This window comes from Histoplasma capsulatum (genome assembly GCF_000150115.1).
Source record: "Histoplasma capsulatum G186AR genomic scaffold supercont2.12, whole genome shotgun sequence".
Classification (NCBI taxonomy): Eukaryota; Fungi; Ascomycota; class Eurotiomycetes; order Onygenales; family Ajellomycetaceae; genus Histoplasma; species Histoplasma capsulatum.
In genome coordinates, this window is record NW_025544812.1 from 25,654 (window position 1) to 51,204 (window position 25,551).

Sequence of the window (25,551 nt, forward strand, 5' to 3'; positions counted from 1 at the left end):
GAGTTTTACGGTACAATGCGATGCTACGAGTAGGTGATAACAGGAATTATATGATTGATGGTTTATTTGATTAATTTTCCGGTTATTCATACAGGTCTAAACGCTGTTGAAGACTTGCGGGAGATGGGATAGAGATCTATCCGGTTGAGAAAAATCCAAATCAACTATTCATCACCGCCGCCAACATTCGCAGCTTGCTTCAGGGTTTTGGCACTGCAGATATCATCGACTCGGAGTAACATGCACGCAGACTGTAGAAAGGAACGTTAGATGGAAACATGTTTTAGAGCGAATATTTATTAAAACTTACCTCAACTGCAGTTTTGATACTCTGTAATTTAACAGCTTCAGGTTCCCACACACCATAGGCTTTCATATCAACAACTTCTCCTGTATCGCCATCAACACCATAGGAGTTCTTTCCTTCAACGTGTTTGGCTCTCAGGTTAGTAAGGATGCGAATGGGGCTGGCGCCAGCATTCTGGATGAGTGTTCTTGGGATAACTTCCATCGCATCTGCCACAGCCTTGTAAGGCCATTGCTGAATACCTTCGACGGATTTTGCCAACTGTGACAATCTCACCGACACCGCCATCTCAGTTGCTCCACCGCCCGGTGAGAGACGAGGGTAGAAAATGACATTCCTTGCAACGGACATCGCGTCTTGTAAATTCCGTTCAATTTCGTTAAGAATATCTTTTGACGGTCCTCTCAGCAAGATTGTGCAAGCCTTCGGACTCTTGCATTTCCTGAGAAATGTGAAGTACTCGTCGCCAATCTTCTCGATTTCGAAAATACCACATCGAGTTCCGACGTCGGATTCTTGAAGGTCATCCACTCGGTTAACGATAGTCGCACCAGTTGCACGGGCGATTCGGTTATTGTCAGTCTTGCGAACACGTCGAAGGGCAGTGACATTCTCCTTGACCAAGTAATGTTGTGCCAAATCTATAAATGAATTAGCCTTGGCAACTTAATTGCATAATCGGCAGGTTCACTAACCAGATACACCCTTCTCAGTGATCACAAGATCCGGCTTCAGTGCAAGAATTGCGTCACACATGTGTTTGACCTGTTCCTCCTCGATCTGCAATATGCGGTTCCAATCATCCTCCTTCGAAACCTCGATGTTTGTCTGAGACTCTCCCTTCTTATATTCGAGAGGGCAATCCAGGAGGATAATTCTTGGGTTTTCTATTCTCCGCCTCATTTTTGGATGCGTGATATCCTTGTTGAGCATAACCCCATCAATGACCTCGCTATCCTCAATCTCTCCGCCCGGTATCTTTTCTACACGAGCGTAACGCTTGATATCAACCTCCTGCTTTCCACCACCAGCATCACGTGAAACTGTTCTCACAGCCTTTAATGCTAAGCTGCACATGAGGTCGGGCCATCGAGAAACAAACTTCGTGCCAATGGAAGACTGTATCAGTTTATACATAGCTTTGTCATCATTAATATCAACTGGTAGAGATATATCTTCCACAATAGCAAGTGCATCTGAAAGCGCCCGTTTGAAAGCCGAAATTATAACGACCGGGTGGATGTTACGTTCCAGTTGGGGAAGCGCCTGGGCCAGCATTTCACCAGCTTGTCGGTTGTTAGAAAGTGGTTGGAATTACAAAGTTCACGGGGAGTAGGTACCTAAAATTATAACAGTCGTAGTTCCATCGCCTACTTCCTCGTCTTGTGCCCGGCTGAGTTCGATCATACTTTTTGCTGCGGGGTGAGCCACCTCGATTTCTCGAAGGATAGCATGACCGTCGTTCGTGAGAACAATTCCGCCCATAGGATCAAGAAGCATCTTCAACATCGCTTTCGGTCCGAGGCATGATCGAATAATATCTGCCACACTGCAATGCTTCGTTAGCTACGATGCTTCAATTGTGGGGTCGTATTCTTGCGGGAACGTAAGCACCTACGTCTTTGCAGCGGTAATGTTGGACAATTGCGCTTTCCGGCCAACTTGTCTATCCCCACTCTGGGTATCTGCAGACCGTACGTGAGCAATCTATGTCCCATCCCATTATCAAAGGTGGTTTGAACATACTCATCACCACCACAGGAGCCTGCATTTTGACGAAAATCTAGATGATTTCCAGTGGCGGGCAAAAGTAATTTCGCTGGCGGGGAAACAGTGCGAGGCTAGGAAATTTCCAAGAGAATAGACACACTATAATATTAAGAAGAAAATTACTGAACACCTTGTAGCAAGACTAGGTGCTAGGCACAGTTGGAGGAGGAAGCTCTTCTGGCGGCACTTGATGTGGTTCACTTTTTTTGTCTAAGTGGCAAAGGCCCAGCAAACATTGAAGTTCGCTCTAGCCTGAAAACAGCCTAGTTCAACAAGCTCTCAGCATTCCATCCCACTTCAAACATCACCCAGATGTAGATTGCGGCTTCACCTACATGCGGAAAACGATGCGGAGTATCCAAGACTCCAAATCCCATTTGCACTATATTCCAATGTCCGAATATCCTGCTGGCGGGGAAAGCTATCTCCTCACTGAAACAAGTGTGGTCAATGACTCTCATTGATCAAATGCTGCCAGTGCGCTTCACATGGCAACTTCGAGGCTCAAAATCCCTTCTATTTCTAAAATCGTGGTAACTGTCGTCGTTGTTCCCACACGACTGATAACTGAGCGTAGGATTTTCCAATTCTCTGCGTGCCTGAAAGCGGCTATCAACTTTCCGAGGAGCATTAACATGCCACAATCCCTCCTCCATCAGTGAAGCCAAACTGCCATTCTCCGATATTGTCCTGTTGACCAACGTTGCTAAAACTTCATCTATGGTTCCCTCAGATTGGTTATTCCTTATTTCTTTTTCTCCACTATACTCTGTGCTATCTTTGTGGTCTTCTAGGCATTGGCTAGTTCTGTCCTCTACGGACGATAGATCAGGATTCATGACGTGCAATTGGCCTTTTTGTCCAGTGGCTTTCAACCGAGAAACGTGCGTAATTTCCAATTCCTGCAATACCTTGTGCTTCTTCGGATATTTCCTTTTCATATATCTTGGTTGTTCCTCTTCTTCTGGACTGAAAGCTTCTTCTGGCCAGTAGTCCATATAATCATATTGGCGGTACTTGAAGTTCGGGTTCTTCTGGGCTAACCTCTCGACTCGCTCCTGGAATAACTGACGATAATTGTTCTGGAGACGTTCTGGCAACTTTCCTAATGCTCGCGGATCGATCTCGTACAAAACCTCTTCCTCTTGTTGGACCGACGCCACAGGTGTTCTGTTGGTGTCGGAATCATCGTCGCTGTAGCTCTCACGGCTGCTCCGAAAAAGACGTTTGTGCCGAACTCGCTGGTCCAAGATTAGCTCTTCCTCTGTCATTCTCTCTTCTACAACTATCAGCTGCTGCCCGATGTGGTATGTGAGATTAGACTCACTGCTTTTGAAACGCTCGATTCCCCCCTTCCTTCAAACCAACATGCGAAGTTTCTCTGAAATCTAGAGGGATAATTCCAAGAAAATGGGGTATTTGGAAATCAGGGCCTTCTAACTTACGGGCCTCTCCGGTGCTCAGTTGTTGGTGTTCAGAGCTTTGTGAACGGTAGAGGAGCAACACGAAAGGGTCAGAGATAGCGAATATATTGATTCATCCCTTATTCCCGTTCTGAAGATATATCTTCAAGTTATTCACTTACTATAATTTACCCCCCTCAATACGGAACACAATAAGAGCATACCCGTCAATACCGCAGCTTTTCAGCCCCATGGTTATATTCATGCAGGTCATAAGAGCATTCAACTCATTAGCTTGTTGGCGAGTGCTGCTGGTAAAAATTATCCAAAGTCTACTCTTCTAAGCTCCTTAATTGTTGTGTGAATGAAATCACTTCCCGCCATTGGAACTTCTTGATTCAGGGAGACAATAAAGTCTATAGAAGATGAGTATGAATGTAACTGGTTCGGCGGGAGAATGAATAAGTTTTCTAGCGAGACTAAATATAAAATCGAAAAAAAGAAAAGAAAAATTACAATGCTTAGGTAGGTCCCTATACTCCATTGGCCATTTTTACCATGTAGACCACTGGTTATTGTTTAAGTTAACGACAAATAAAGAGTGACAAATTTGTATTTGCTTCCTTCCCACCAATATCTCGATCACGTTAACGACCCTTGATTCAAAACTATTGTGAATCAGCTAGCGCAGAGGGGAAACAAATGCAATATCGTTTCATCAATACCTCCGAAGTCGACGGTAGATAAAATCGGGTAGATAAAATCGAGATCCTCATACAGAAAATAGACGCATCCAGGAACAGGGGAGGCCTTTGTACAGCACATTGCGGCCTTGGGTTATATATGGTCTATTTAACTCATTTCCATTCTCTCTATACTGAGAACAAATGTCCTTGTCAATGCAAAATAGTCAGATAACATGATTAGCATGCATCTGCCCTTGTTACTGTAACATCCATGTTGAGTGATTTTCAATTTTGTAGTTTATCTGTGCGTCTCATCCTGTACGGATTGAGGGTATTTTATGAGCTGAGACTGTGAGTTACCTTGCGCAAGGGGCTGTGACTTCATCGCTTCATAGTCGGCTATGAGAAATAGGCACTCGGATGATTGATATAATTTGCGCGACCAGAGATAGCGAAAAGACAAAGTCTATTTTCCATTTGAGGCCCAAAAAAAACAAAATAGAGACCATGGACAGGGAAAATTATGCACATTCAGGGTATGCTGAACTGGATCGACCATACAATGCGCTAGGTTCATGCACATGATTGGCCGGGTGCACTGAGAACTTTGGAATGTGGAAATCCAGTATGGTCCAGCTTGTAAGAAGAAGAGAAAAAGGAAAAAGGGGGACATAAAGGAAAGACAAAATGGCATGCTTGAGCTTTGCCGCAAGGTCAGTTGCACAACGTTGAAGTTACCCGATTAGGGTTTCCATGATGCCAAGCCCGAGATTGTCATAAAGTTCACTAGCAGAATCTGGGTTAGCGTCGAGCGAACTCCTTTGATGGCCACCAGTTTTTTTTTTTTTTATGGTTAAACGGCGTTCTGAGGCCCACGATGATTCGAACATATGTCTGGCAATGATGCCGATAGGGGCATTTCCAAGGGAATGGAAGTTACTGGGCCTGCGCTGGCCCAACCTACAAATCACAATGACTTGATTGTTCCGGCGAAAGCTCAACAGCAGCTCTCGAATCTAAGTTCAGACGTCGGGCTTTTTTCGCAGCTCGCGAGCAATCCTTTCTTCACAGCAGTATGTTCTACCAAGTGGGTGACTTTGGTTTATTATACCACAGGCTAATATGGTCATGGTATTCATAGGGCTTTGGTCTTGCGGGCCTTGGAGCTGGACTGACACTCGCCCAGCGAGGCCTTCGGCATGGTGCTGCTCTCCTCCGGAGGCGTATGCTTGTTGAGGTGGAAATAAATATTAAAGATGACTCGTACGGCTGGTTTCTGCACTGGATGACTCTATATCAACGGTCGCAACTTCAAAAGGCACCTGCCGCCAGCAAATCCGGTTTCGTCGATTCCCTCCTCCGGAGACTCACCCCAGGAATGCGACAATTATCAATCCAGACACAGAAAGTGGAACATCCCAATGGCGCAATGCATACACAATTTGCACTTATACCTGGACCTGGAAAACATGTACTCCGGTATAAAAATGCGTTTATATTCGTCAACCGAGTACGAGAAGCCAAATCGAGAGATCACCAAACTGGACGACCGTGGGAGACGGTTACTTTAACTACACTGTATTCTCAGAGACGTATCTTTGAAGACCTATTTAAGGAAGCGCATGAGTATGCTGCGCGGTCACAGGAAGGGAAAACCGTCATTTACAATTCTTGGGGCACTGAGTGGAGGCAGTTTGGCCAATCTCGGCGCAAGAGGCCTCTGGAATCCGTTATCCTGGATAAGGGTGTTAAAGAGCGGATAGTAGATGATGTGAAGGATTTTCTCCAAAGCGGATCCTGGTACTATGATCGTGGCATTCCCTACAGACGCGGTTATCTTCTCCATGGGCCTCCAGGCAGCGGCAAGAGTTCGTTTATTCAAGCACTCGCGGGAGAACTGGATTACGACATCGCCATCCTCAACCTCAGCGAGAGAGGTTTGACTGATGATCGCCTGAACCACCTTCTCACAATCATACCTGCCCGCACCCTGGTATTATTGGAGGACGTAGATGCTGCCTTCGGGAACCGGCGCGTGCAGTCTGACGCTGACGGATACAGAGGAGCCAATGTGACTTTCTCGGGCCTCCTTAATGCACTTGATGGGGTGGCTAGCGCGGAAGAACGCATAATTTTTCTGACGACAAACCACGTTGAGCGGCTTGACGAGGCTCTTGTTCGACCTGGCCGTGTTGATATGACCGTCAGGCTTGGCGAAACTACGAGATATCAGGTTTCCAAGCTTTGGGAGAGATTTTATGGTGACTTTGACAAGACGGGTTTTTACCAGGCTCAGTTTTTGGACAAGCTACATAAACTGGGTGTTATCGAGGATGAAAATGGCCACAAGATTCCAGCAGAGAGGGCCACAAGTGCTGCGGCTCTACAGGGGCTCTTTTTGTACAACAAAGGTGACATGGAAGGTGCTATCAGGATGGCCGAAGGCCTTGTGTCTGAGGAATAACTTCAGCCTCTAAAGCGGGGAGCCAATTTATGCGCTATTGCATTTAGATCGATGGATATACTCTCAAGGTTCGAACCATTTATCTTCAACCATTGTGTTATTAGATTCTTCCACACTCTCTCAATACTAGACCTCTTTATACAAGTCGGCCAAATGAGAGTTAATCCCAGGCCTCTCTTATTATTACAAATTGCTATTCTGGAGGGTTGCCTGGCCGGCGCATAATAGTCTTGCGGTGATGGAGCAATCTGCACCTTCCTACCAAATTATTGGAGAGCTGTTTTCCGCCTCGTAAAGCGCAATATCACGTGACATTACAGACCAATCCATGGATGTCTATTTTGGTAACTAACAACGTCAACAAATCCCACCTCACAGAACATCAACTTCCCCATCCAATAACGGCTGCGCTCTTTGCGCCGCTCTTCCTAGCGCCGCTACCAAAGCCACAGCTCTGCCTGCCGGGCCGTGCCAAGAGAAGGGAGAAGTTGACAACTGTTTCCCTGTTTCGAACATCGAAGCGCCGAACAGTTGATGTGTTTTCAGGGATAATCTCCAATCACCTTTTTTATCGCATGCTCAGCAAGTGGTGTCTTGATGCCTCTTCCTCAAGGTTTCGCGAAGGTCATGCTGACATTGAATGTTGAACAATGCTCAGTCCCACCGATTCATTCCTAGCTTTGTTCTTCATGCAAAGAGCCAGAACCCGAAAAAGCAATTTTTATGTCGGTGATGGGATTTAGCATCCAATCCTGCATCACTGGAGCCCCAGGGATGGCACGGTGATAGATTCCACAGCTGCTTGTCCCTTGGAGGATCGCTCACTCGCCCAAGCATCATTCATGTCCAGGCGTCAAGCTATTGCAAGGAAAGGAGGGCGCAAGATTTTTTTTTTTCCCGTGCATTGATCATCGTTCCTATTGATCAGCCTCTTTTTGTGGAGGAGCTCGCCGGGCCATTTGGAAAAAATGGCGTTTTCACTGAAGGCAGCATTTTTCTCCATTTTAATAACTATCCTCCCCTCTTATTCTTTTCATTTTTCCTTCGCCGTGCTAGTTAGCCTCAAGCTTAGATTGCTACACGTATTTTGCCCTTCTGTCTCATGGGCCTTCTCATATGGGCTTTGTTACTCTCCTTTACCAATAAAGTCGTCCTCTGAGCCCTACGAAACTTAAGGATTGTATGATTCTTACTACTGACGACTCGTTACACATGCTGCTAGCCTAGCCTCCATTTTTAATAATCGAGGGCAAGAATGGCGAGCCAGACTCAGTTTCAGCTATTTCCTCAGGTTCAGCCTCTAAACAAGCCCAATGGCAATCCATTCAGAAAAGGGAATCGACGACGTGCTACAAAGTCTCCAGTAATTTCACCGATCTTGGGTGACGACAAGACATCTTTCCAGACCGAGGCCGTCATTCTTCAAATCATCGAGGACACAAACAAGACTCCTCTAGCCCCTTCTCCTACGGTTCATATTGTGAGCGCAAATTCTCCCTCACTCAATACGGAACTCAGAGAAAAAGCGAAAGTTGTGGAATATCCTCAACTGTCCGAAAATGGCAAATCTGTCCCTCCCCAGCCAACTTCGCCGGAACCTATTCGATCCGGATCTCCCGTTCAAATTGAGGTGACCACCTCACCGCCTAGATCACCTACATCCCCAGTGGTGTCAATGAGGTCAATATTTCCCCGTTACGATCCCAACGTGCCTTTGAGCCAGCAGCAATACTATCCCCAACGTTCGAGGCCTAACGATCTTCCGCGGGAAGTTATATCGAGATGTGACTATAGCCAAAGTGTGGCATCTCCACAGTCTGCTTCTTCCCGTACTATGCGCGAGTCCACCCAACTAGCTGCTGCTGCTAAGGTTACATCCTCCCAGCAACTCACACGTCTGTGGGAGGCTGCAAATGGAGAAGGGCCACAACCTGAACTCGGAACATTTCACCTACGTATTTCCAAGTGAGTCGAAAGGCAATGGTGTACATCTTGCGTTGGGGTATATGCTAATCAATGATTCCATAGAACGGACCATCTAACGTACACGTTTGGAAGCCAATCTGCAACACTATATACACTGAAAACTAACTCAATGGGTGACGTGGACATTCAAAGATCTCACCCCACCAAAGAGAATACCAAGTCTCCCATAGTTACAATGAGCAACACGGAAATTAACAGACCTAAAGGCAATGGCTTTACTACGGTTATTTTCCCCATGTTGGCAGAGATCCTAGCTAGAGATCAAGCGTTGAGCTTGTCAAGGCAACATCAGCTAGCTCCAACAGACGCAATGGAGGTGGAGGAGGATGCTGTTAGGCGGGCAGAAGCTCAAGAGTCCTGCATACTAGAGTGGAACGGGTCTCATGGTCGGTACGACGTGCTGCACCAGGCTTTGTTTAATGACCCAAGTGACGGTCAGGAAAATGAGATCCAACAGCAAGGGTTCCCCATCATAAATAAACGGGGCCAAACATTACGCCTCTCGGTTTCCGCCTCTACAACAGATAGCGCACAGTTAGACCATCCTCCATCAATTCTTGTTACAATACCAGGACGGGACTCGACCAAGGATATTCCGTTGGTAGCTCTAGACTTGGAAACCATGACGCTGTCGATTTCGGCGGGCATCATATCCTCCACGATCCCGGCTTTATACTGCATAGACTCCCTAGTTGCCTCAGTTCTCATAATCGCTGCAACGGACCAATTTATTAGAAGTATTCTTGGCGGAATGAGCATCGAAACTGCTGTGACCAAAGGAGAATTCCCAGATCCATATAATGTCACGTCCTCCAGGGCACCATCAGCGGCAGCTACCTTCCAGCCAGGTTTTAATGGTCAGCTAATCGCCACACAGGCGGAGCGTGAAGAGGCAGAGCAAGAAGCTAAGCTGATGTCACAAATTCATTCTTCTTCCAAGCGCAAGAAAAGGTATTCGTTTTGGAAGAGGTCATCCTCCTCCTCGCCAGAGACGAAGACAAAAGTGAAAAAGAGTATTAAGAAAGCCCCAGTTGTGATTGAGGAAATTGACCTTGAAAACTACGGTAAATATAGCAGTGGATCTCGCGAAGGAGAGAAATTACCTGGAATCACGAGGTCTGTGCTCAAGCTTATATTTTGGGGATTTAAAGCTGTTATCTGGGGCCTCACTGTTGCATTGAAGTTCATCGCATGGTTCCTAGTTAAATTGACACGGTGTTTTACCAGCGAGAAATTTTAGGTAGTGGCTGGGAAGAAAAGGGCGAGGCGTTTTTGGATAGGAGTTTCAGAGTACGACATAACTCCCAATGGAACTTGTAGTGAAATTATGATTAGGATGAGATATTATCACGGCTGAAGAAACGACTGGCGACAATTCGTCGGCTAATTGGAGTTTATTCGCAAGGTTTAAAGGAGTTTCCCGGTCACGTCAGCTTGTGAATCCAAGGGTGCTTTGTACCTTTTTTTTTTTTTTTTTTTTTTTTAAATTATCATTGTTATTTATTGGGCCCCTTTCCTTTGCATAGATATGTCTGCAATTTTTGTTTTCCGCTGGTTGCACATCTATTACACCTTGTTACCCTACCATTTACACTACAGCTATGCCCGGGCCAACCCCCGTCACTTCACTTATTTCTCTCATCCTTTTTCAGACATGTGTTGGAAGGACAGGACCGCAGAACAAGCACATAATGGAAAACCAGAGGACATGATTGATGCTTGTCTCCATGGAACGTATGCAATGCCTACTTACCGATTTTGATGAATGAAACGTGGCGTGCCAATCAAAGAGTTAATTGCCAGGTACAGATCGCGCTCTTTAAAAAGGGCAGGATGACTGGGCGATAGAGTAGGTTTATGCACTTATAGTTATTAACATGAGAGGGGCGTGTGAAACCGGAAATGGGGAATAAGATGCGGGGTCTAAAATTCTTCGAACGGAACATATATAAATACCAAAAATAATGCACTGTACAAGTAACCTGGGAACGGTTATTGGCTCTTGCAATCTTTGGTATATATATTTATATATAAAACAGCAAGGCAATCAAGCCAACCCAATGAGCCAACTGCAGAACCCGCGGCCCAAATATCAAACAAAGTCTAAGAATGGTAATCCAATAGGGGTATCAAGGCCCAAAAAGGCTGTATCGGTGTGTTCATGACCTGCGTATCCTGTCTACCAACGACGGAAACCGACGAGTAGGCGATCAAAATGCTGCTGAATTTCGAAATCCAAATACTAATCGAAAATCGAAACATGCGCAACTAGACCAAAAACATCAAAGGAAACTCAATTCATCGTCACTCGAGCCAACAATATCATAATTTACTGCTCGCGAGATGGACTGTTTTCGTAATGAGGTAGAAGACCTTGTTGTCCGAAGTCGAGTTACGGCCGTAGTGCGGGGCCGCACTTCTTCGCTCGCCCTAGTTGTACACGTGCGCTTGTGTCGCAAAAGGTAACGGGGAGGTAATGCTCTGGCAAGGATATCTTCGTCATCACCGTCGTTGTCATCATGGTGATCTCTACAGTAATCATCATTGACAGATTCACTGTAATCAGACTCTGATATCACATCATCTTGAATTGCAGACTCGCTAGATTTCGTATTCGAGTATTTATTCCTGTTATGAATGATAACTACTTCGACCGTGTTGTGTCGATAAGGTGGCTTTCGAAGTCTAACTTCAACAACAGGGACACGGTTGGTAAAAGAACGATCGATTTCCGTCCTTTGATGTGATAGCCTTGCCTTCGTCATATTTAGTTCAGTGACATCACGGGTTTTCGTTATGTTCGACCGCGTGAATCGGCCAAACGTCAGCGGTTCGGAGTCGTTTGTATCACGCTCATCGATGCAAAAATTCCAAGAACGGGCTTTCCTGGACGGTAGTCGGCGACGAGGTGCACTTGGTGACAAAGGATATGATATCCTAGTGTGTTTTCTCGAATCCAAGTTTGGGGGATTGACAACACGCTTCCTTTTCCGAGACCACAATGGAGAGGTAATGTCTGACGAAGTAATGCTCGAACTATACCGCTCTGAACAGGCCGAAAATGTACTAGAGCTTCTGGATGCTCTCGCATCATCTGAGTCATTTATATCTGGGAGCTCAGCTAGTGGATCTGGAAGGGAGCTCATCTGGTCTTGATATGTTCGAAAGCTCCTTCGTGCTCCATTGGGACGACCCGCAGTAATCCATTCTCCAATGCTTTCTTCCCATATGTAACCGGTTTTGGACAGAGCTAAAGACGGCGTTAAAGAGAAGATTTCGTCCTGCCCTGAAGGCCCATTAGAATAGCTCGTTACTCTGGTCTGTATATGGGCAGCCCAAGAATGGTGATCGGGATGAAGAGTAGATTCAGCAAAATTAAGTGCCGCGTCCACTGCTACTTTTCCTAGAAGCGCTCTAAGCGTAGTGTACGGTTGTAGCTTGTCCCCTGTGAGCGCATCCGTCAAAATTTTTAGGTGAGTGAATCCATCTTCACTCAGTACTTGGCCGCAGCAGTGTGATATGTGGGTCACAAAGGCCGATAGGCTAGCTGTGAGGTCCTTTCGGCTTCTTAATGTACGAGTAAAATATTCAAAAGTACTTAAAAGCCTTGTCGCTGGAGGATCAACAGCCTGCTGGTTGGTCCGGGGTTGCACGTTGTTGGATGTGATAATAAAATCTGCCATCAGAATATGCCCCATTCGTAACAGCTCTGATCTTGAGCGATCTTGGGTTACATGGAAGGACGTGCCCTCGATATCACGCTGCACTATGTCTGAAAGCCTAGCCAATATGTGTTGAATTGAAGATGCACTGGATGGTGTAGCAGGTGGCCGGCTTGAACAACGAACGATGTATGCACTGCAGAGAATACCTAAAATACTTGATATGCTGTTGTTCAAAGCAGTTTCTAAATGTTCATTTGTTCTCGCTTGTGAAGTTTCCAAAAAGTCGCAATGTGCGGAATGTAATTTCCACCTCTCTTCATCGCATTCTTGTAATTTATCCGTGATAGCGATTGAGTTGGAAGCTGGCATGGCGCAGTAAGTATGCGATCCAGAAGCTGCAAGGGCCATATTCACAATAAACGAAACAGACGCGGAACAATCGTGATCTTCGCATGATATCGACCGAATAGCATGAGTCACGAATGGCTTCATGGACTCCGTAGCTATCCATTCAACTGGGACAATACCGCACCTCAATAAAGACCCAACCGTGCGAAAAAAGAAGCTTAGATGACTCGCTTTGTTCACATATGCAGCTAGCGTATGGAATACACCAAAATTTCTGGCCGAAAATAAAGAGCAATCCAGATGCCTGGGATCTTCGACCCTCATGGTAACAGAGAGCAAAGCAGATATTATTTCTTGTGCAGCATCGTACGAAGACGAATCGATCGAATTTAATGCTAGCTGACGAGCTATCATCGGAGATATCCACCTCTTCCGAATCGCGTCACAGACCAAACGAATCCCATGGAGACGAACGAGTGATTTGAGTGGTTTCCACCCAGTATTAGATGTACCGTACATACTTTCTAGCTCTGTGAAAATAACATTGGCGATGTCGATCTTTTCGTCCTTGTCCTCGCGATTATCCACAGCCTCTTGTTCCCTCGCAATGTACGTGGAAGTTGCACCCAGAGCCATATGCATAAGCGATCTTGCTCCAACACTCGCACTTTTTTCCGCAGCTGTCATTGTAAGAAATGTATCCCAAATTTGAAAAATCCCCTGCGCGATGGCAACATACGACGGCTCGTTATATTCATTACATGCGTCCGTCCAAGTCTTCCGGCTATTCCATCCGTAAGCAGATAATCTCCGCCTCACAGGGCCCGGACGGGAATTTTCAAGCGACGAGTCTTCGTTGGAGTTTGCAATCGTCGCATTCCCACCGGCGACTCCATTTGGCTCCTGGGCTTCTCGATGGTGTCTTTTTTTCTCGTGGATAAGCGGCGTGGGTATGGAAAACTCCCCCGGTTGAAGCTTCTGAGTCTCCGGGCTCTTCACAACGACCCTTGACCTGCTAGCAGTACGAGCAGAATATTTATGCTTAATACGCTTGCGCACAGCACCACCCGGAACCCAAGTTGGATCATCGGGCGTGGATTCGGACTCGGACTCGGGAGCTAGTCGCTCCGTTTGTGCCGCCGTACGGCTTTCCTGGCTTAACTCAAACGCAGTGGTATGGTTCAGCGTTGGAACCCCCATGCGCGTTATCTTCCAATGCTTTTCCAGACGCAATATAGTGGAGGTTAAAGGGCGCAGCGCCCTATTGCACCACCTCGATGTGATGGCGACTTCCGACACGGCTGGTTTTGAACGGGAGGTGGCTGAATTCAGCGTCATTGTGACAACAAGACGAGAACCTTTGATCCGCGAAGCCTTCCACTACTATTAAAGACAGTATATTTTAGCAACGCCATGTTGAGCAAACAATCGGACGGCTCTCTCGTTGACATACCAGCTCAACGCAACACGACCACCGTTGGCTGCGGCATCAGCTTCACAGCTCTCCCAACCTCCGCAAGCGGTCTATCGTAAACCTCCAGAAGAAATTCATGAAAAAGTAAAACGATACACTAATATATTTTAACAAGCAATCGAGCTTTAAAATATACAATAACGACTACTCTGTCACATAGTTGTTGAAGCAAATCCAAAGCTCCGAATTTGTTCCCGATTGAGGTCAAAAATTGGCGGAATGTAAACAATAACATACCACGTGATCTTATTTCCACTCAACCTCCACAAATTTTTTGGGACGGTGCAGACACTTTGAAACCCTTCGAGGTTTCAAACAGCAATTTATGAAATGAGAGAAGATGTCAATCATTTTAAAGATATGTTTCTATAATACAGTGTTATCCTGCTTTCACTTGCTTCCCACGAAAAATGACATATCATCATACAGTTAGGGAAAACTTAAGAAAAAGCACATGAGAATGGGGACTTGAACATGATTGAAAGCATAATGAGATATGAAGGGGGTTAAAAACCATGCTATGTAGATCCCTAGATTTTATACAATGAAGTGGTACCACAAACAAAGGAAAACGACGGGATAGAGAATATGCAAAAAATAACAGAATACTTTGTGAGTAGAGATGGGGTCGTAAGAAAGGAGGGGAAACATGTTCAAAATTAGACATAGCAGCACAACCGCCCATAGAACTCGACAAATGACGTTGGCTCAAATGCGGAGGAGCTTTAGTTCTTTTTCCTGTCTCTAAGAGTTGGCTTGGTAAGCAAATATATTCCCCGCTCAGCGGTGTTTCTAACATTGGTGGGAAAATTTTTCTGGGGAATCTGGTGGGATTCGGACCCTTTTACTTTTGAAAAAAAATAAATAAAATAAAATAAAAAGGAGGTAATAATAACATGCATAGAAGCAGGGGTAATTAAATGATCAAAAAATGATAGGTGGCGAGTTTAAATAATACAAAAGTATACTCAAACTTAGGCCGTCTGAACAGTGGATTGCTTCGATCCACGGAGCTTAGGGTTGCTGGCTGCAGCCCGCTTCTTCTGCTTAGAGCGAGGGCTACGAGATTCGCCACCCCCCTCAATAAATTTCAACAGTTCATCAATGCTTCTCGAGTCCAGCCCGATGCTTTTGGAGGTTGCTCCGTTGGTAGTCGCTGGTGCGTTTTGGCCAACCTGAGGCTGCGGTTTGGTTCCCATCGTCATGCGCGGTGAAAGGTTGGTTCGGCGGAGTCTGCGAGCTTGGATGTCCTTTGCGTGCTTAGCGATGGACACAGCATTCTGGGTCAACTGTTCAAGCCAGCTTTCTGCTTCTTTGGTATTACGGTCGTTGGGGCCGAGTTCGTTGAGGAAGATGTTGTACGCGTCACGCATACGGTTGACGGCAGCCTTTGAGTCCTGATCAAGCGCAAGGGCCTGGGCAAGCTGGAAGAGAATGGTAGCTGTGTTGATTGACTGTCTTCCAAAGAGGCCTTCACAGACGGTCAGTGAAGCCTCAAACCACTTTCGGGAATCGGGATATTTTTTGAGATGTTGAAGCATGACAGCAGCGTTGTTCATGGTTGTAATCGAGTCTGGGTGGTGTGAACCGTAGATAATTTTCCAGAGTTCCAATGCATGTCTGATATAAATCAGAGCAGTATGAGTGTTGCCTGATGCGTGCTCGAACAAGCTGAGATTGAGGTAGCTCAAAATAGTGTCGGCAGAGTCAACACCCATTGTTCTCTCAGTAACAATAACGGCTTTCCGTGCCAACTCAACGGCGGCTTCTTTCTCATCTGTCTGATAGTAAAGCATGGAGAGTTGATGGTACAGCTTGGCTACTTCAGGATGAAGGATGCCGTAGATTTGTTCATGGAGGGAGAGAGATTCCAAGATAAGTTCCTGTCCTATTTCTTTCTGGTTTTGCATAATCGAAATTCGCCCAGCCTCCAATGCTTCTTCCGCAAGAGCACTTCGCGGGGAAGCATCCTTAACGAGAGGCACGATGTTCAGGATATCCTCTGGCACAAACGTAACAACGGGCCTAGGGCTTGCCGCTACTCGGCTTGGTGAAGCACTGTTGCTCCCCTTTTTCTTCTTTTTCTTTCCCCGCTCGTCTTGCGAACTATGAGTGCTGCTAGGCTCAGGAGAATGCTCCTGGGACTTGATCTGCGAACGTTCGAAGGCAAACTCGCGGGCACCTATCTGAAGACCAAGTTTAATAGAAATATCTCGCAGAAGTTGGAGGCGTTTGAGTGACGAAGTCCACTTGGGCTCGAGGTTGAATCTGAAGCGGATCTTGATTTGTTTTTCAATATCCCCCTTGAGCGAGGTAGGTGTAACCTTTTCGAAAGAGAAGTCACCTTCTGGATAAATTTCCCTCAATTCCTCATCTATCTCTGGACGTGGGTTTGAGTTGACTTCAGCCCCGAGAAAACAGTTCAATAGATGGGAAACGCAGGAAGCAGTGAAGGGAGATGGGAGATATCGCAAATACCGGTTAGCGATATGTTTGAAGGAGCGAGAAACCATTTCTTGGATCAGGAGCGCGGTCAACGCCAATAGCCTTTGTCCCTTTGCTTGAGAGAGTTTGGCCAACTTGCCTAGGTATCGAACATTGATTCCTCGTTTGTGGAGGAGTTGGGTTAGTGACTCTCCATCCATCGGGAAGCCAACGTCGCCATCATGCAAGTCCTGGATAAGCTCTGGAATGACCTTGGAAATCAAGTGATCGCAAGCTGACCGGACTTCCTTCTCGTCCTGGGCCCACTCCTCCTTCTCCTCATCTGTTTGAGGTACTTGGCCGCTGAAGACATCAGGGTTGAGGGCAAGCTTGAAAGCAGAAATGTCAACGCGTTCCTGTTCGCTAGCAACTGCCTTTTTCTCGCCTTCGCCCGGCTCGCTCGTTGATAGGACCTCAGCCTTGTCTTCATTTTGAGCTTCAATGGCTTTAGTCTTCTCAGCTTCCTGTTTCGCAGTCTTTCGTTTCTCAACCTCAGCTTTAACATACTGTCCCATCTTATATCTCCAGTACGACTCAACTAGTTCTAATCTCAAGACAGACATTCTATGGGGATATGGCTCATGTCCCTCAGCGTCTTCAGACCAGGCTACATCCAGTGGAGTAATGCGATAAAGATCGAGAACATATTTCCGGCCATCGGTGCCCAAAAGACCCTTGGTTTCTACACTTCCTTCCAGATCATGCCTTTTTCCTTCTTTGTCCCAGACCGGATGCTTCTTAACTCGCAGCGAGGCGGATAGTTTCTCAAACACTGGAACAAAGTCTTTGTGCTCTGCAACAACTTCCTTTCCCTCGACTCCTCCATAATCGATTTGGTGTTCGCCGGGTTCGCGTTGCTTGAAGATGCCGGGAACAATGCTCTGGCCAACCAAACGCTTACCCAGATAGTCAACAACAACAGTTCCAGGGGTGAAGAGGCCGGGGATATCGAGCTGGTTGACGGCTTTCGCGCCGACAACGTCTTTCCCCACCGCAACCCTGGCAGCTTCATCGCCACCTTCCGACGCAAAAGTTCCAACCCCATCAGCTCCGAAGGAGAAGAAGATATTGTTATAAACAAAAATCTGCGCATCCTTTCCTTCAGTTGGGTTCAGGGGTGCAATTTCGCCCTTTGCAACTAGTACAGCTCCACGAGCAGCTGCGTCGTTGTAGTCAGCAAAAAGCTTCGAAGTCAAACGTTCCCTAAAGACTTTGTCCTGGACTGTTTCCCTGGGAAGCTCTCTTGTGCTTTGGAACTCTTCATTCCAGTCCCTCAAAGTTTCGGAATTGTCCACGCCAAAAATCAAGCAGTTCTCTTGGGAACGGGTGATGTCTGACTGATGGGCTGTGACAGCGGATGAAGTGGGTGGCACAAGCCATGGGTTCTTGGGAATGGAGTTTTGGAATGGGAATGTAGTCAGCAAATCCTTTTTGTTGTTTGATTCCTGAAGGGCTTTAAATGAGGCATCGAATGAGGGAGAGAGCATAGAGATTAACGTCAATAGCGAGTGGGCGCTGTAGTTCTTGGGAGCGGGTCTGGGGAATGGGTCGAATTTGGCGTTTGAGGACTTGTTTACAAAGAATCCAGAAACGTGGGACGTTATCTGGTGTTGTTCGCCTTCATTCGTAGTTACCTGGAGATATAATAAATGCCCCCGTTGGCGAAGGTGGTAAGGAGGAGGGTTCCAAGGAGAAAGAGAAATTGCTTTCACCGTCTTGGGCAGTGACGGCTGGGCTCGGGGGAGTATCGTTTGCAAAACTGGAGGAGCTGTCATGTCATAGTCTACAAGCGCGTGATCTCTGACCACGCCCCTTTCTCCCTCCTTCGTGTCCGTCAATTGCTCGCCAGCAGCGACGGAGTCATGAAGCGACAAGCCGGCACAAATGCCGTGCAGGTTGTCGACACGATCTCCCGCGGCGCCAATCAGCTCCCTTATCCGAATCACATGCATCCGAGCCTCCTTCTCAGTGTAGGGGTCCTCGACCAGGACGACTTCCGAATTCGACTGGATGTCCTTGACCTCGGACAGTTCAATGTAGTCATTTATCCTGGTTCCATTATGCTCCAGGTGAAAGCTCGTGTACTGAAAGGTACCCGGCAGCTCAACGATCGACTGACGAACATCCTGGACTTGTTCCTGGCTCGATACCTGTAGGCGGAGTAAGCTTTATGGATGAATTACCATTGTTGGCGGAGGGAGATGGTTTTCTCACCGTAACTTGGATGTTGTAGGGCTCATGTGGAAGCTTGACGGAAATCTGGAAAAGACCTGAACTCAAACCCCAAATCAGTGTCAGTGGCCTAGTGTGTATCATTCGGGTATCAGAATGTTCCCACCTCCGTCATGTTCTCCGTCTACGTGATGGCCGTTGGGAGTTTGTTCATCTCCATTCTTCTCCGCAACCTCTGAAGCCGAAGGATTAGCGAACGCAATTGAGATAGCTTGCTAAGTTACCAAAAGATAACGTCAAAGCATCGATCAACTACTTGACTTGCAGGACGCCCTCATACCTTTGGAAGGTTCCTTCTCCTTGGTGGGTTGCTCCATTATTAAATATTGTAGAAAAACAAAATGGGTACAAGATATCACAATCGGCACTCAAATTGAGACGAGGGTTGACAAAGCTCTTCCCTTCTTCTGCAAATAGAAACTCAATGGGTGAAATAAAACAACAGACGAAGAGAAATGAGCACAAAAAGGAAAAGGAAATAAATAAATGAAGGGCCAGGATATATGGTTGTGAGTACGCAGAAGAAGTGAGCTCTCACTTTTTTATTGACCAGGAGAAAAAAAATTCTTTTTGCCAAAACGGCAGCAAAGACCTGGAGAAAATTTCACGGAAGTGGATTTTTTGGTCGGGTCATAACGGGTTTAGGCGTAAACTTGCCGTAAAATACGGCACCGGGTTCATCCCGAACAACCAGATACACCCAACCTTCCCACTGCGCTGAAGAATAAATCCGCTCAATCCAATAAGGAACGTGCATCTCAAGTTACTCTCGGAAAGCTAGGCCTATGTGAGTGTACGCTTGCTCCGGAGGCTATATGAGCGAAATTTGTGCAAGCCATTGAACGTTTAAGGGGAGTCAATCGGCAAATGGCAGATACAGTTCCCTGAACAGTCTAGCCTGACTGTCAAAGGTCGATAATCCATCTCTCTACGCTGCGTCATACGTTTCCTGCATCGTCTTGGGCCCTGTATCCTTTTAGGGCCCTTTCGCCCGGCTCTGGGGTGATGAAATACTAATGGCTCCGGATACTCCACCCCGAATGAGGGGCCGCTCATCCCGAAATCGGTATACCTGCTTGCGCGAAACACACCTTCCTGGCCACCATGACCGGATTTGATATTGACGGGGTTTGTGTTATGAGATTTGTAATTGCGGATTTCTGGCGTTGTTAGGGAAAACGAGGGAGTTTGACAAAGCGATTGGAGGATCATTCGCACAGATGCATCGGATCTGGTAGTATTTGGTTCAAGGAAGAAATTCAGTCACTGAATCTTCACATTCTAAAAACTCATTCCATTAGGCATCTATGAAACTCCTGAACTACATTGAAGTGAAACCGCGAAGTAGGAAAGTGGAAGAGTAGGATCATGGTCGCTTCTTATGTTGTTGAGCATGCGACCTGATCAACTAGATCCTTGCGAAAATCCTGAGCATGTTGTGGCAATTATCAGCCACATCTTGTTTGCGCTAGATCTTCGCTCCCTGAATTCCTGGCAGATGTAAGCACCCTTGCAGCCGGTGAAAACTTTTCGGAGTCTTTCTCCATACATCATTGTATGTATGTGCTTGGTAAGAGGATATATCAAAGCAGAAGGCGGTTGGATCTATTCTCTGTGTTAAATGGTCAATTGCTAACTTGATAGATAAAGGCGCCTGCTATATCCAGTAATCAAATTCTACGTCAATTACTCTGTAATGGAACCTTGAATCCAATTGTTTCCATCGAGATGTTGTGTAAGCGTTGTTTGACATGCATCCATTGGTTGGTTGGTTGATTGGGTATTTAGTGAAACATCCTGGGACCTCTCGAAGCTGCCCAGATGTACCGGCGCAGTGGCGGCTCGCCGGCGAATAACCCCAGCCCAGCAATCGGTTTTGCGAACTTGAATCTCTGACTGACATCAACCCTCGTTGACTTAAATGTTTTACTTTCTTATTATTTTTTATCACTCTTTTCGCAAGGATATTTTATGCTACGTCCATTCGTTTTTCTTCCCAATGCCTCCACATTGGTACTATTAAATCCATCGCCAGTCGCAAGTTAGGTGCTGCAGGGCAAGATCAGAATTCTTCGGGTTTTACTTATTGGGCCGGCATTTTAAATCGGCATCGTGGACCTCCAGCCTGAGCAACATTCCATCTATATCGCGCGCCATGCGTTTGGCTCGCGTATGTAGCCGCACACAAGTATTTTTTTGTCCCAGGCCAAGGGCCGTTGGCCCTCAGTTTCTCCGTCCCTGCGGTATTGCTCCCTCGACACGACGGTGCTATGCGCAAAATGCACCCCCTGTCGGTCCCCAAAACCTGAATCAAGATGGTCCTGAGGAGGAGGGTGAGAGGGAAAGGAGTCATAAAAATGAAGATCCCGGACCTTCTCTGAAAACTACCTTCTTAAAAATGTTGGAATCTGCAGCGACCATGTTTGCATCAATTGCTGTGCTTGGGTAAGAAGAAAGACTACCTTGGGTAACCCCCTAATGCAACTTCTCTCTTGAGCCGGATATCGTGACCTGACTATCGATTTACCCGTCCAGTGCTGCCGGATACTCTTATCACCGATACTATAAGTTTCTGGTCCTTGAAAAAATGGACAACGCATTCAACCCAGGCGATCCGGCCCTCGAAGTCGCCGGCGTAGCCCCTTCAACGGTTACCGATGACAGTGACACAGGCCACTGGATCGAACGCGAGGAGCAAAACAAAGTTGATCAGATAGTCAATGGCACCTCTCGAGGACGTTATTACCTTCTCATCGGCGAAAAGGGTACAGGGAAGACGTCCATGCTCCTCAGCGCCATGAGAAAAATTGATGGCGATGGTGTGGCTTTTTTTGAAGCCCATGCAGACCTCGAAATTTTCCGTATACGGCTTGGCAAGGCGTTGGACTTTGAGTTTCATGAAGAGTATGTATGAACGTAAAATAATTGTTAAACCTTTAAATAACCTTAAGGACGGTTGGTTTTCTTTACTAAGTGGATTCTCCTTTACAGCTATATTGGCAGTCTGTTTAGCATCAGAGGGCCACGAGACACCACCGCATTGCTAGATATTGAACGAGCTCTTAATAAGCTTGAGAAAGTCGCTCTTGCGCGACGGCGCAAAGGTGGAAAGCCTCTCATTTTAATTGTCAATAGTACCCATCTAGTCCGAGACGATGAGGATGGACGCGACCTGCTAGAAATGATCCAGCAGCGTGCTGAGCAATGGGCAGCAAGTAGCTTGGTTACAATGAGTAAGTAGTTATCCTGCTCCACCACGTACATAACTCCGTATATATTAAAAGGGAAATTTCCTCAGTTTTCAACAGTGATGACTACTGGGTGTATGAACGGTTAAAGCGTTACGGTACCCGAATGGAAATTATTCCTCTCCCAGATCTTCCCAAGGAGAAAGCAATGCTGGCCTTACGACAGTACCGGATAAAGTATTTCAACGAGACCTTGGACGATTCAATACTAGAAAAGGTATATCAGAAGGTTGGCGGACGACTGTCATTTTTGAACCGGGTGGCGAGGTCCAAGGATATGCTCCAAGCCTGTTCGACAATACTACAGGCGGAGAAGACATGGTTTCTCAACAAATGCTGGATATTGGGATCAGAAATGGATGACGATGTAATGGATGAACAGAAATACTCGGTATGAAATGCCTTGTCAATTCCCCATACAACGTTCTGACGGAGTGCGCTTTCATCTTCACATGTTTTCGTGCAACGTTCAATTGTCAACTCCTATTATTATTTTCTTTCTTGTGCTAAAATCTCCCCTAAGTCTGCTGCCATGGTCCTCGCCAAAGAGCTCGTCGACCGAGAAAAGGCAATGGAGACCTACGATCCCGAAAAAGGCCATATCCTACCGGAGATGCCTCTTCATGAGGCCCGACAAGTTATGACAAGAGCAGACTTTATCCAAAGTTACGATCACGACAACATATTTACCATCGACTCCAGAGGCATGGTTCGAGCCGACTCTGTTCCGATGCAAATCGCCTTCAGGGAGATATGTTTGGAACCAGGCTTTTCAGAGCACCTGGAAAATACCTTGAACAGAATCAGCGATATTGAAAGCTTGGGCAGGACCCGGGAGTTAACCATTAAAGACTTTTGGGATAATGGGTCGTTTAAGGCGATTATTCGTGATACTAAAGGCAGAGAGGCTGGGACTGTAGAAATAGGTGTGGTCAAACCGAAGGATGGGGATGATGATGACTAAAAGACGTTCAATCCCTTACATATGCAATGTTGGATGGATAGACTCCTTTCCTTTGTTTTTGAGGTAAGTATATGGCCAGATTCCCTGTTCTTATGTTTAAATTACTACTTTCATCAAAGAGCTGCAATTTTTCCATAGGCTATTATGAGTCTTAGACTGCGCTTAGCTTTTTTTGTATTCCCTCTTGATAGATTTACTTCGGGCGGATATCCGTTCGTTACTCTCTCTTCTAATTTTCTTCTCCCAAAGACCTCATACATGGAGAATATATATTAAAATTTTAAACGTCACGTTAACTCTTCTATACATAACCTTGATCAAGAAAGCAAGAAAAGAAACTCTGCGATCTTAAGGGTACCGCCTGGGCAGGACGGTTCTGCTGACCAATCAGCATTCGCCAAGCGCGACCCTCAGATTTTTAAACAAATCGTGACATCACAACATCCAAGGTGTGTTGAAACGTCAGACACGACACTTGAATACATAGATACCGAGATACGTCCATATGGCACCCACAAGGTGCCCAAGCACTGGGGACCTGAGCTTCTTCAGCTAGTTCATTTCGACATTGACAAAATAACAAACGCGCCAGTGCCCAACCTGTTGTTGCCCACCAATCCCTGTCGCCACTGTTTAACCATGCCGTCTCGAAAATCGACGACTACGAAATCAAGCCATGGGCGGAAAGGAAAACATACTCCCCATGAATCACTGCCCACAGGGTGGCACTTTCAAGCTCCCCGTTGGCTTCGCGCTCTGTGCCGGTACAGCAGCTTGGTGATATGCAGCTTGGCACTCAGCACTGGGCTATTCTCGCTAAGCTCACAGATTACACAGGGAGATTTGGCCTGGACGAGCAGGCAATACGATTCCTGGTGGGGGATCGGGGGACTGCTAGCATGGAGAACTGCTGAGTTAACAGTTGTCTGGCTATCAGGATATGACGGTCAGCGCCTGACACATGCAAATAATTCAGCGCGTTCATCATACAATTCAGATGCTAACTATTTAACGTGCACTCAGCCCGCGACGCTGCATCTTTCACTTACCTAACTCACCTGCCAACCTACGTCCTCCTTTACAGCTTCTACGGCATCCGTCCAACCACCCTAATGACAGTTGCCTTCATTACCCTCCTGTCGACCGCCATCCCATTCTTCGTCTTCCGCGGCCCCAGCCGCATACATCAAATGCACCCATTCATGGTTTTCCAGTGTTGCGATGGCCACACCACCCTTACCGCCATCAGCAGTACCAAAACTACCAAGGATGACATTAAACTCCGCCACCCCACAATCCTCGCAGACTGCCCAACAACCGTCTACACCACCCTTGTCGCCTCTGGCATCTACACTCTAATTCTCTACTCCAGCGTTGTAACCTGGCTCCCAACCTACCTCGTAACCTACTATGACGGGCTCCCCGATATACGCATCGCACACGCAGGGGCCAAAAGCTTCATCTCTCTCCTCGCCACCCTGCTACCCGCCGGCTACGCCCTGCGCGACTTTCTCTTCGTCAGCTCTGTCGGCGCAGAGCGGCTTGACGAGCAGCGTACAGAGGACTCTACAGTCGACCTTATAGGTCCGGGGAAGGAGGCGCGCGAGCAGGGTGATGAGGCACCCTCCGGTGAGTTGCTCGTCATGTCGGTATATCGCAAGTACTGGCTGGAGTTACCAGCGAAAACGCGCTCCCTGCTTTCGCGCACGATAGAATTGGCAGTGATGATTATGTTTAATACCGTGGTGCAAGTTGTGGGGACAATTAACGGGGCAGAGGTGGAAGGGGCAGTGGGATGGGGTTCGATTTGGACTCTTGCGACGTGTGTGACTGGGGTGATGTTCGGGTGGGTGGAGGCTGCAGATGGGTTATGAAATTGAAGTCGAAATTGGTCCTTACCCTTTTTTTTTTTTTAATTTCTTATGCTAATTGTTTCTTACCTTGCTGCTCTCCATTGCCCACTTTGCTTATTATGTTTCCCTCCTTTTCTCCTCATCATGCCCGGTCTATTCATATTACTTTGCGGGGGTGCTGGCAAGTCATTGCGCCTCCTTCATTTGATCTAGTGTTGGTTTTGAGCACTCATTATTTCTTCCCCGTTTTAATATGTTCCTTCTCCATGGGTTTAGTTTCCGCTTTCTTTCCTTTTAGTTTGTGATCGGAGTTTTCTCTCTATTTGTCTCCGCAGGTGGGGGAAAGCAAAAAAATAAGGTAAAGGGAGGGATGGGTAGATGAGGCGCTAGCTATTCAAGTTTATGCTCGTTCTAGTTTAAACAAAACAAAAAAGGGAAAAAAGAAAATCAAAAACATGAAAAAAAACAGAAACAGAAAGGAAACCAAAATGAAGAAGGAAAATGAAAAAAAGTGAAAAAAAGTAGTAGAAAAAGAAAAGAAAAGTGGTGCCCTACGAAGGGGTGTAATTAAGAAGTGGCCCATAGTTGAATGCAAGATACTCTTCCGGAATAAAGGACTTCAGTGGGGGGCCAAAGTAAAAAAAAAAAAAAAAAAAAAAAAAAAAAA

At 46.4% G+C, this 25,551-nt stretch overlaps 8 protein-coding genes across 8 annotated transcripts; 4 read left to right on the forward strand and 4 right to left on the reverse strand.

Annotated features, from left to right (window-relative positions):
- Positions 1 to 48: 48 nt before the first annotated feature.
- On the reverse strand, positions 49 to 2,263 carry HCBG_07343 (T-complex protein; the record flags this gene model as incomplete). Its single annotated transcript, XM_045434392.1, has 6 exons — positions 49 to 251; positions 311 to 948; positions 1,003 to 1,593; positions 1,648 to 1,856; positions 1,926 to 1,992; positions 2,054 to 2,263. 6 exons carry the CDS (start codon positions 2,076 to 2,078, stop codon positions 165 to 167), a joined length of 1,617 nt encoding a protein of 538 aa, XP_045284599.1.
- Positions 2,264 to 2,541: 278 nt separating this feature from the next.
- HCBG_07344 (uncharacterized protein) lies at positions 2,542 to 3,348 on the reverse strand (the record flags this gene model as incomplete). Its single annotated transcript, XM_045434393.1, has 1 exon — positions 2,542 to 3,348. One exon carries the CDS (start codon positions 3,346 to 3,348, stop codon positions 2,542 to 2,544), a length of 807 nt encoding a protein of 268 aa, XP_045284600.1.
- A 1,701-nt stretch (positions 3,349 to 5,049) lies between these two features.
- Positions 5,050 to 6,734, forward strand: HCBG_07345 (mitochondrial chaperone BCS1; the record flags this gene model as incomplete). The annotated part of the gene is made up of 2 exons (XM_045434394.1): positions 5,050 to 5,239; positions 5,308 to 6,734. 2 exons carry the CDS (start codon positions 5,057 to 5,059, stop codon positions 6,628 to 6,630), a joined length of 1,506 nt encoding a protein of 501 aa, XP_045284601.1.
- Positions 6,735 to 7,885: 1,151 nt separating this feature from the next.
- HCBG_07346 (uncharacterized protein) lies at positions 7,886 to 9,936 on the forward strand (the record flags this gene model as incomplete). Its single annotated transcript, XM_045434395.1, has 3 exons — positions 7,886 to 8,595; positions 8,659 to 9,817; positions 9,844 to 9,936. The coding sequence occupies 3 exons, from the start codon at positions 7,886 to 7,888 to the stop codon at positions 9,934 to 9,936; spliced, it is 1,962 nt and encodes a 653-aa protein (XP_045284602.1).
- Positions 9,937 to 10,898: 962 nt separating this feature from the next.
- HCBG_07347 (uncharacterized protein) lies at positions 10,899 to 13,967 on the reverse strand (the record flags this gene model as incomplete). Its single annotated transcript, XM_045434396.1, has 1 exon — positions 10,899 to 13,967. One exon carries the CDS (start codon positions 13,965 to 13,967, stop codon positions 10,899 to 10,901), a length of 3,069 nt encoding a protein of 1,022 aa, XP_045284603.1.
- Positions 13,968 to 15,077: 1,110 nt separating this feature from the next.
- Positions 15,078 to 19,136, reverse strand: HCBG_07348 (translation initiation factor 3 subunit CLU1; the record flags this gene model as incomplete). Its single annotated transcript, XM_045434397.1, has 4 exons — positions 15,078 to 18,737; positions 18,802 to 18,857; positions 18,926 to 18,994; positions 19,100 to 19,136. The coding sequence occupies 4 exons, from the start codon at positions 19,134 to 19,136 to the stop codon at positions 15,078 to 15,080; spliced, it is 3,822 nt and encodes a 1,273-aa protein (XP_045284604.1).
- A 1,838-nt stretch (positions 19,137 to 20,974) lies between these two features.
- Positions 20,975 to 23,137, forward strand: HCBG_07349 (uncharacterized protein; the record flags this gene model as incomplete). The annotated part of the gene is made up of 5 exons (XM_045434398.1): positions 20,975 to 21,264; positions 21,355 to 21,723; positions 21,811 to 22,052; positions 22,118 to 22,458; positions 22,591 to 23,137. 5 exons carry the CDS (start codon positions 20,975 to 20,977, stop codon positions 23,029 to 23,031), a joined length of 1,683 nt encoding a protein of 560 aa, XP_045284605.1.
- Positions 23,138 to 23,670: 533 nt separating this feature from the next.
- On the forward strand, positions 23,671 to 25,353 carry HCBG_07350 (uncharacterized protein; the record flags this gene model as incomplete). The annotated part of the gene is made up of 2 exons (XM_045434399.1): positions 23,671 to 23,977; positions 24,055 to 25,353. 2 exons carry the CDS (start codon positions 23,671 to 23,673, stop codon positions 24,903 to 24,905), a joined length of 1,158 nt encoding a protein of 385 aa, XP_045284606.1.
- Positions 25,354 to 25,551: the final 198 nt, after the last annotated feature.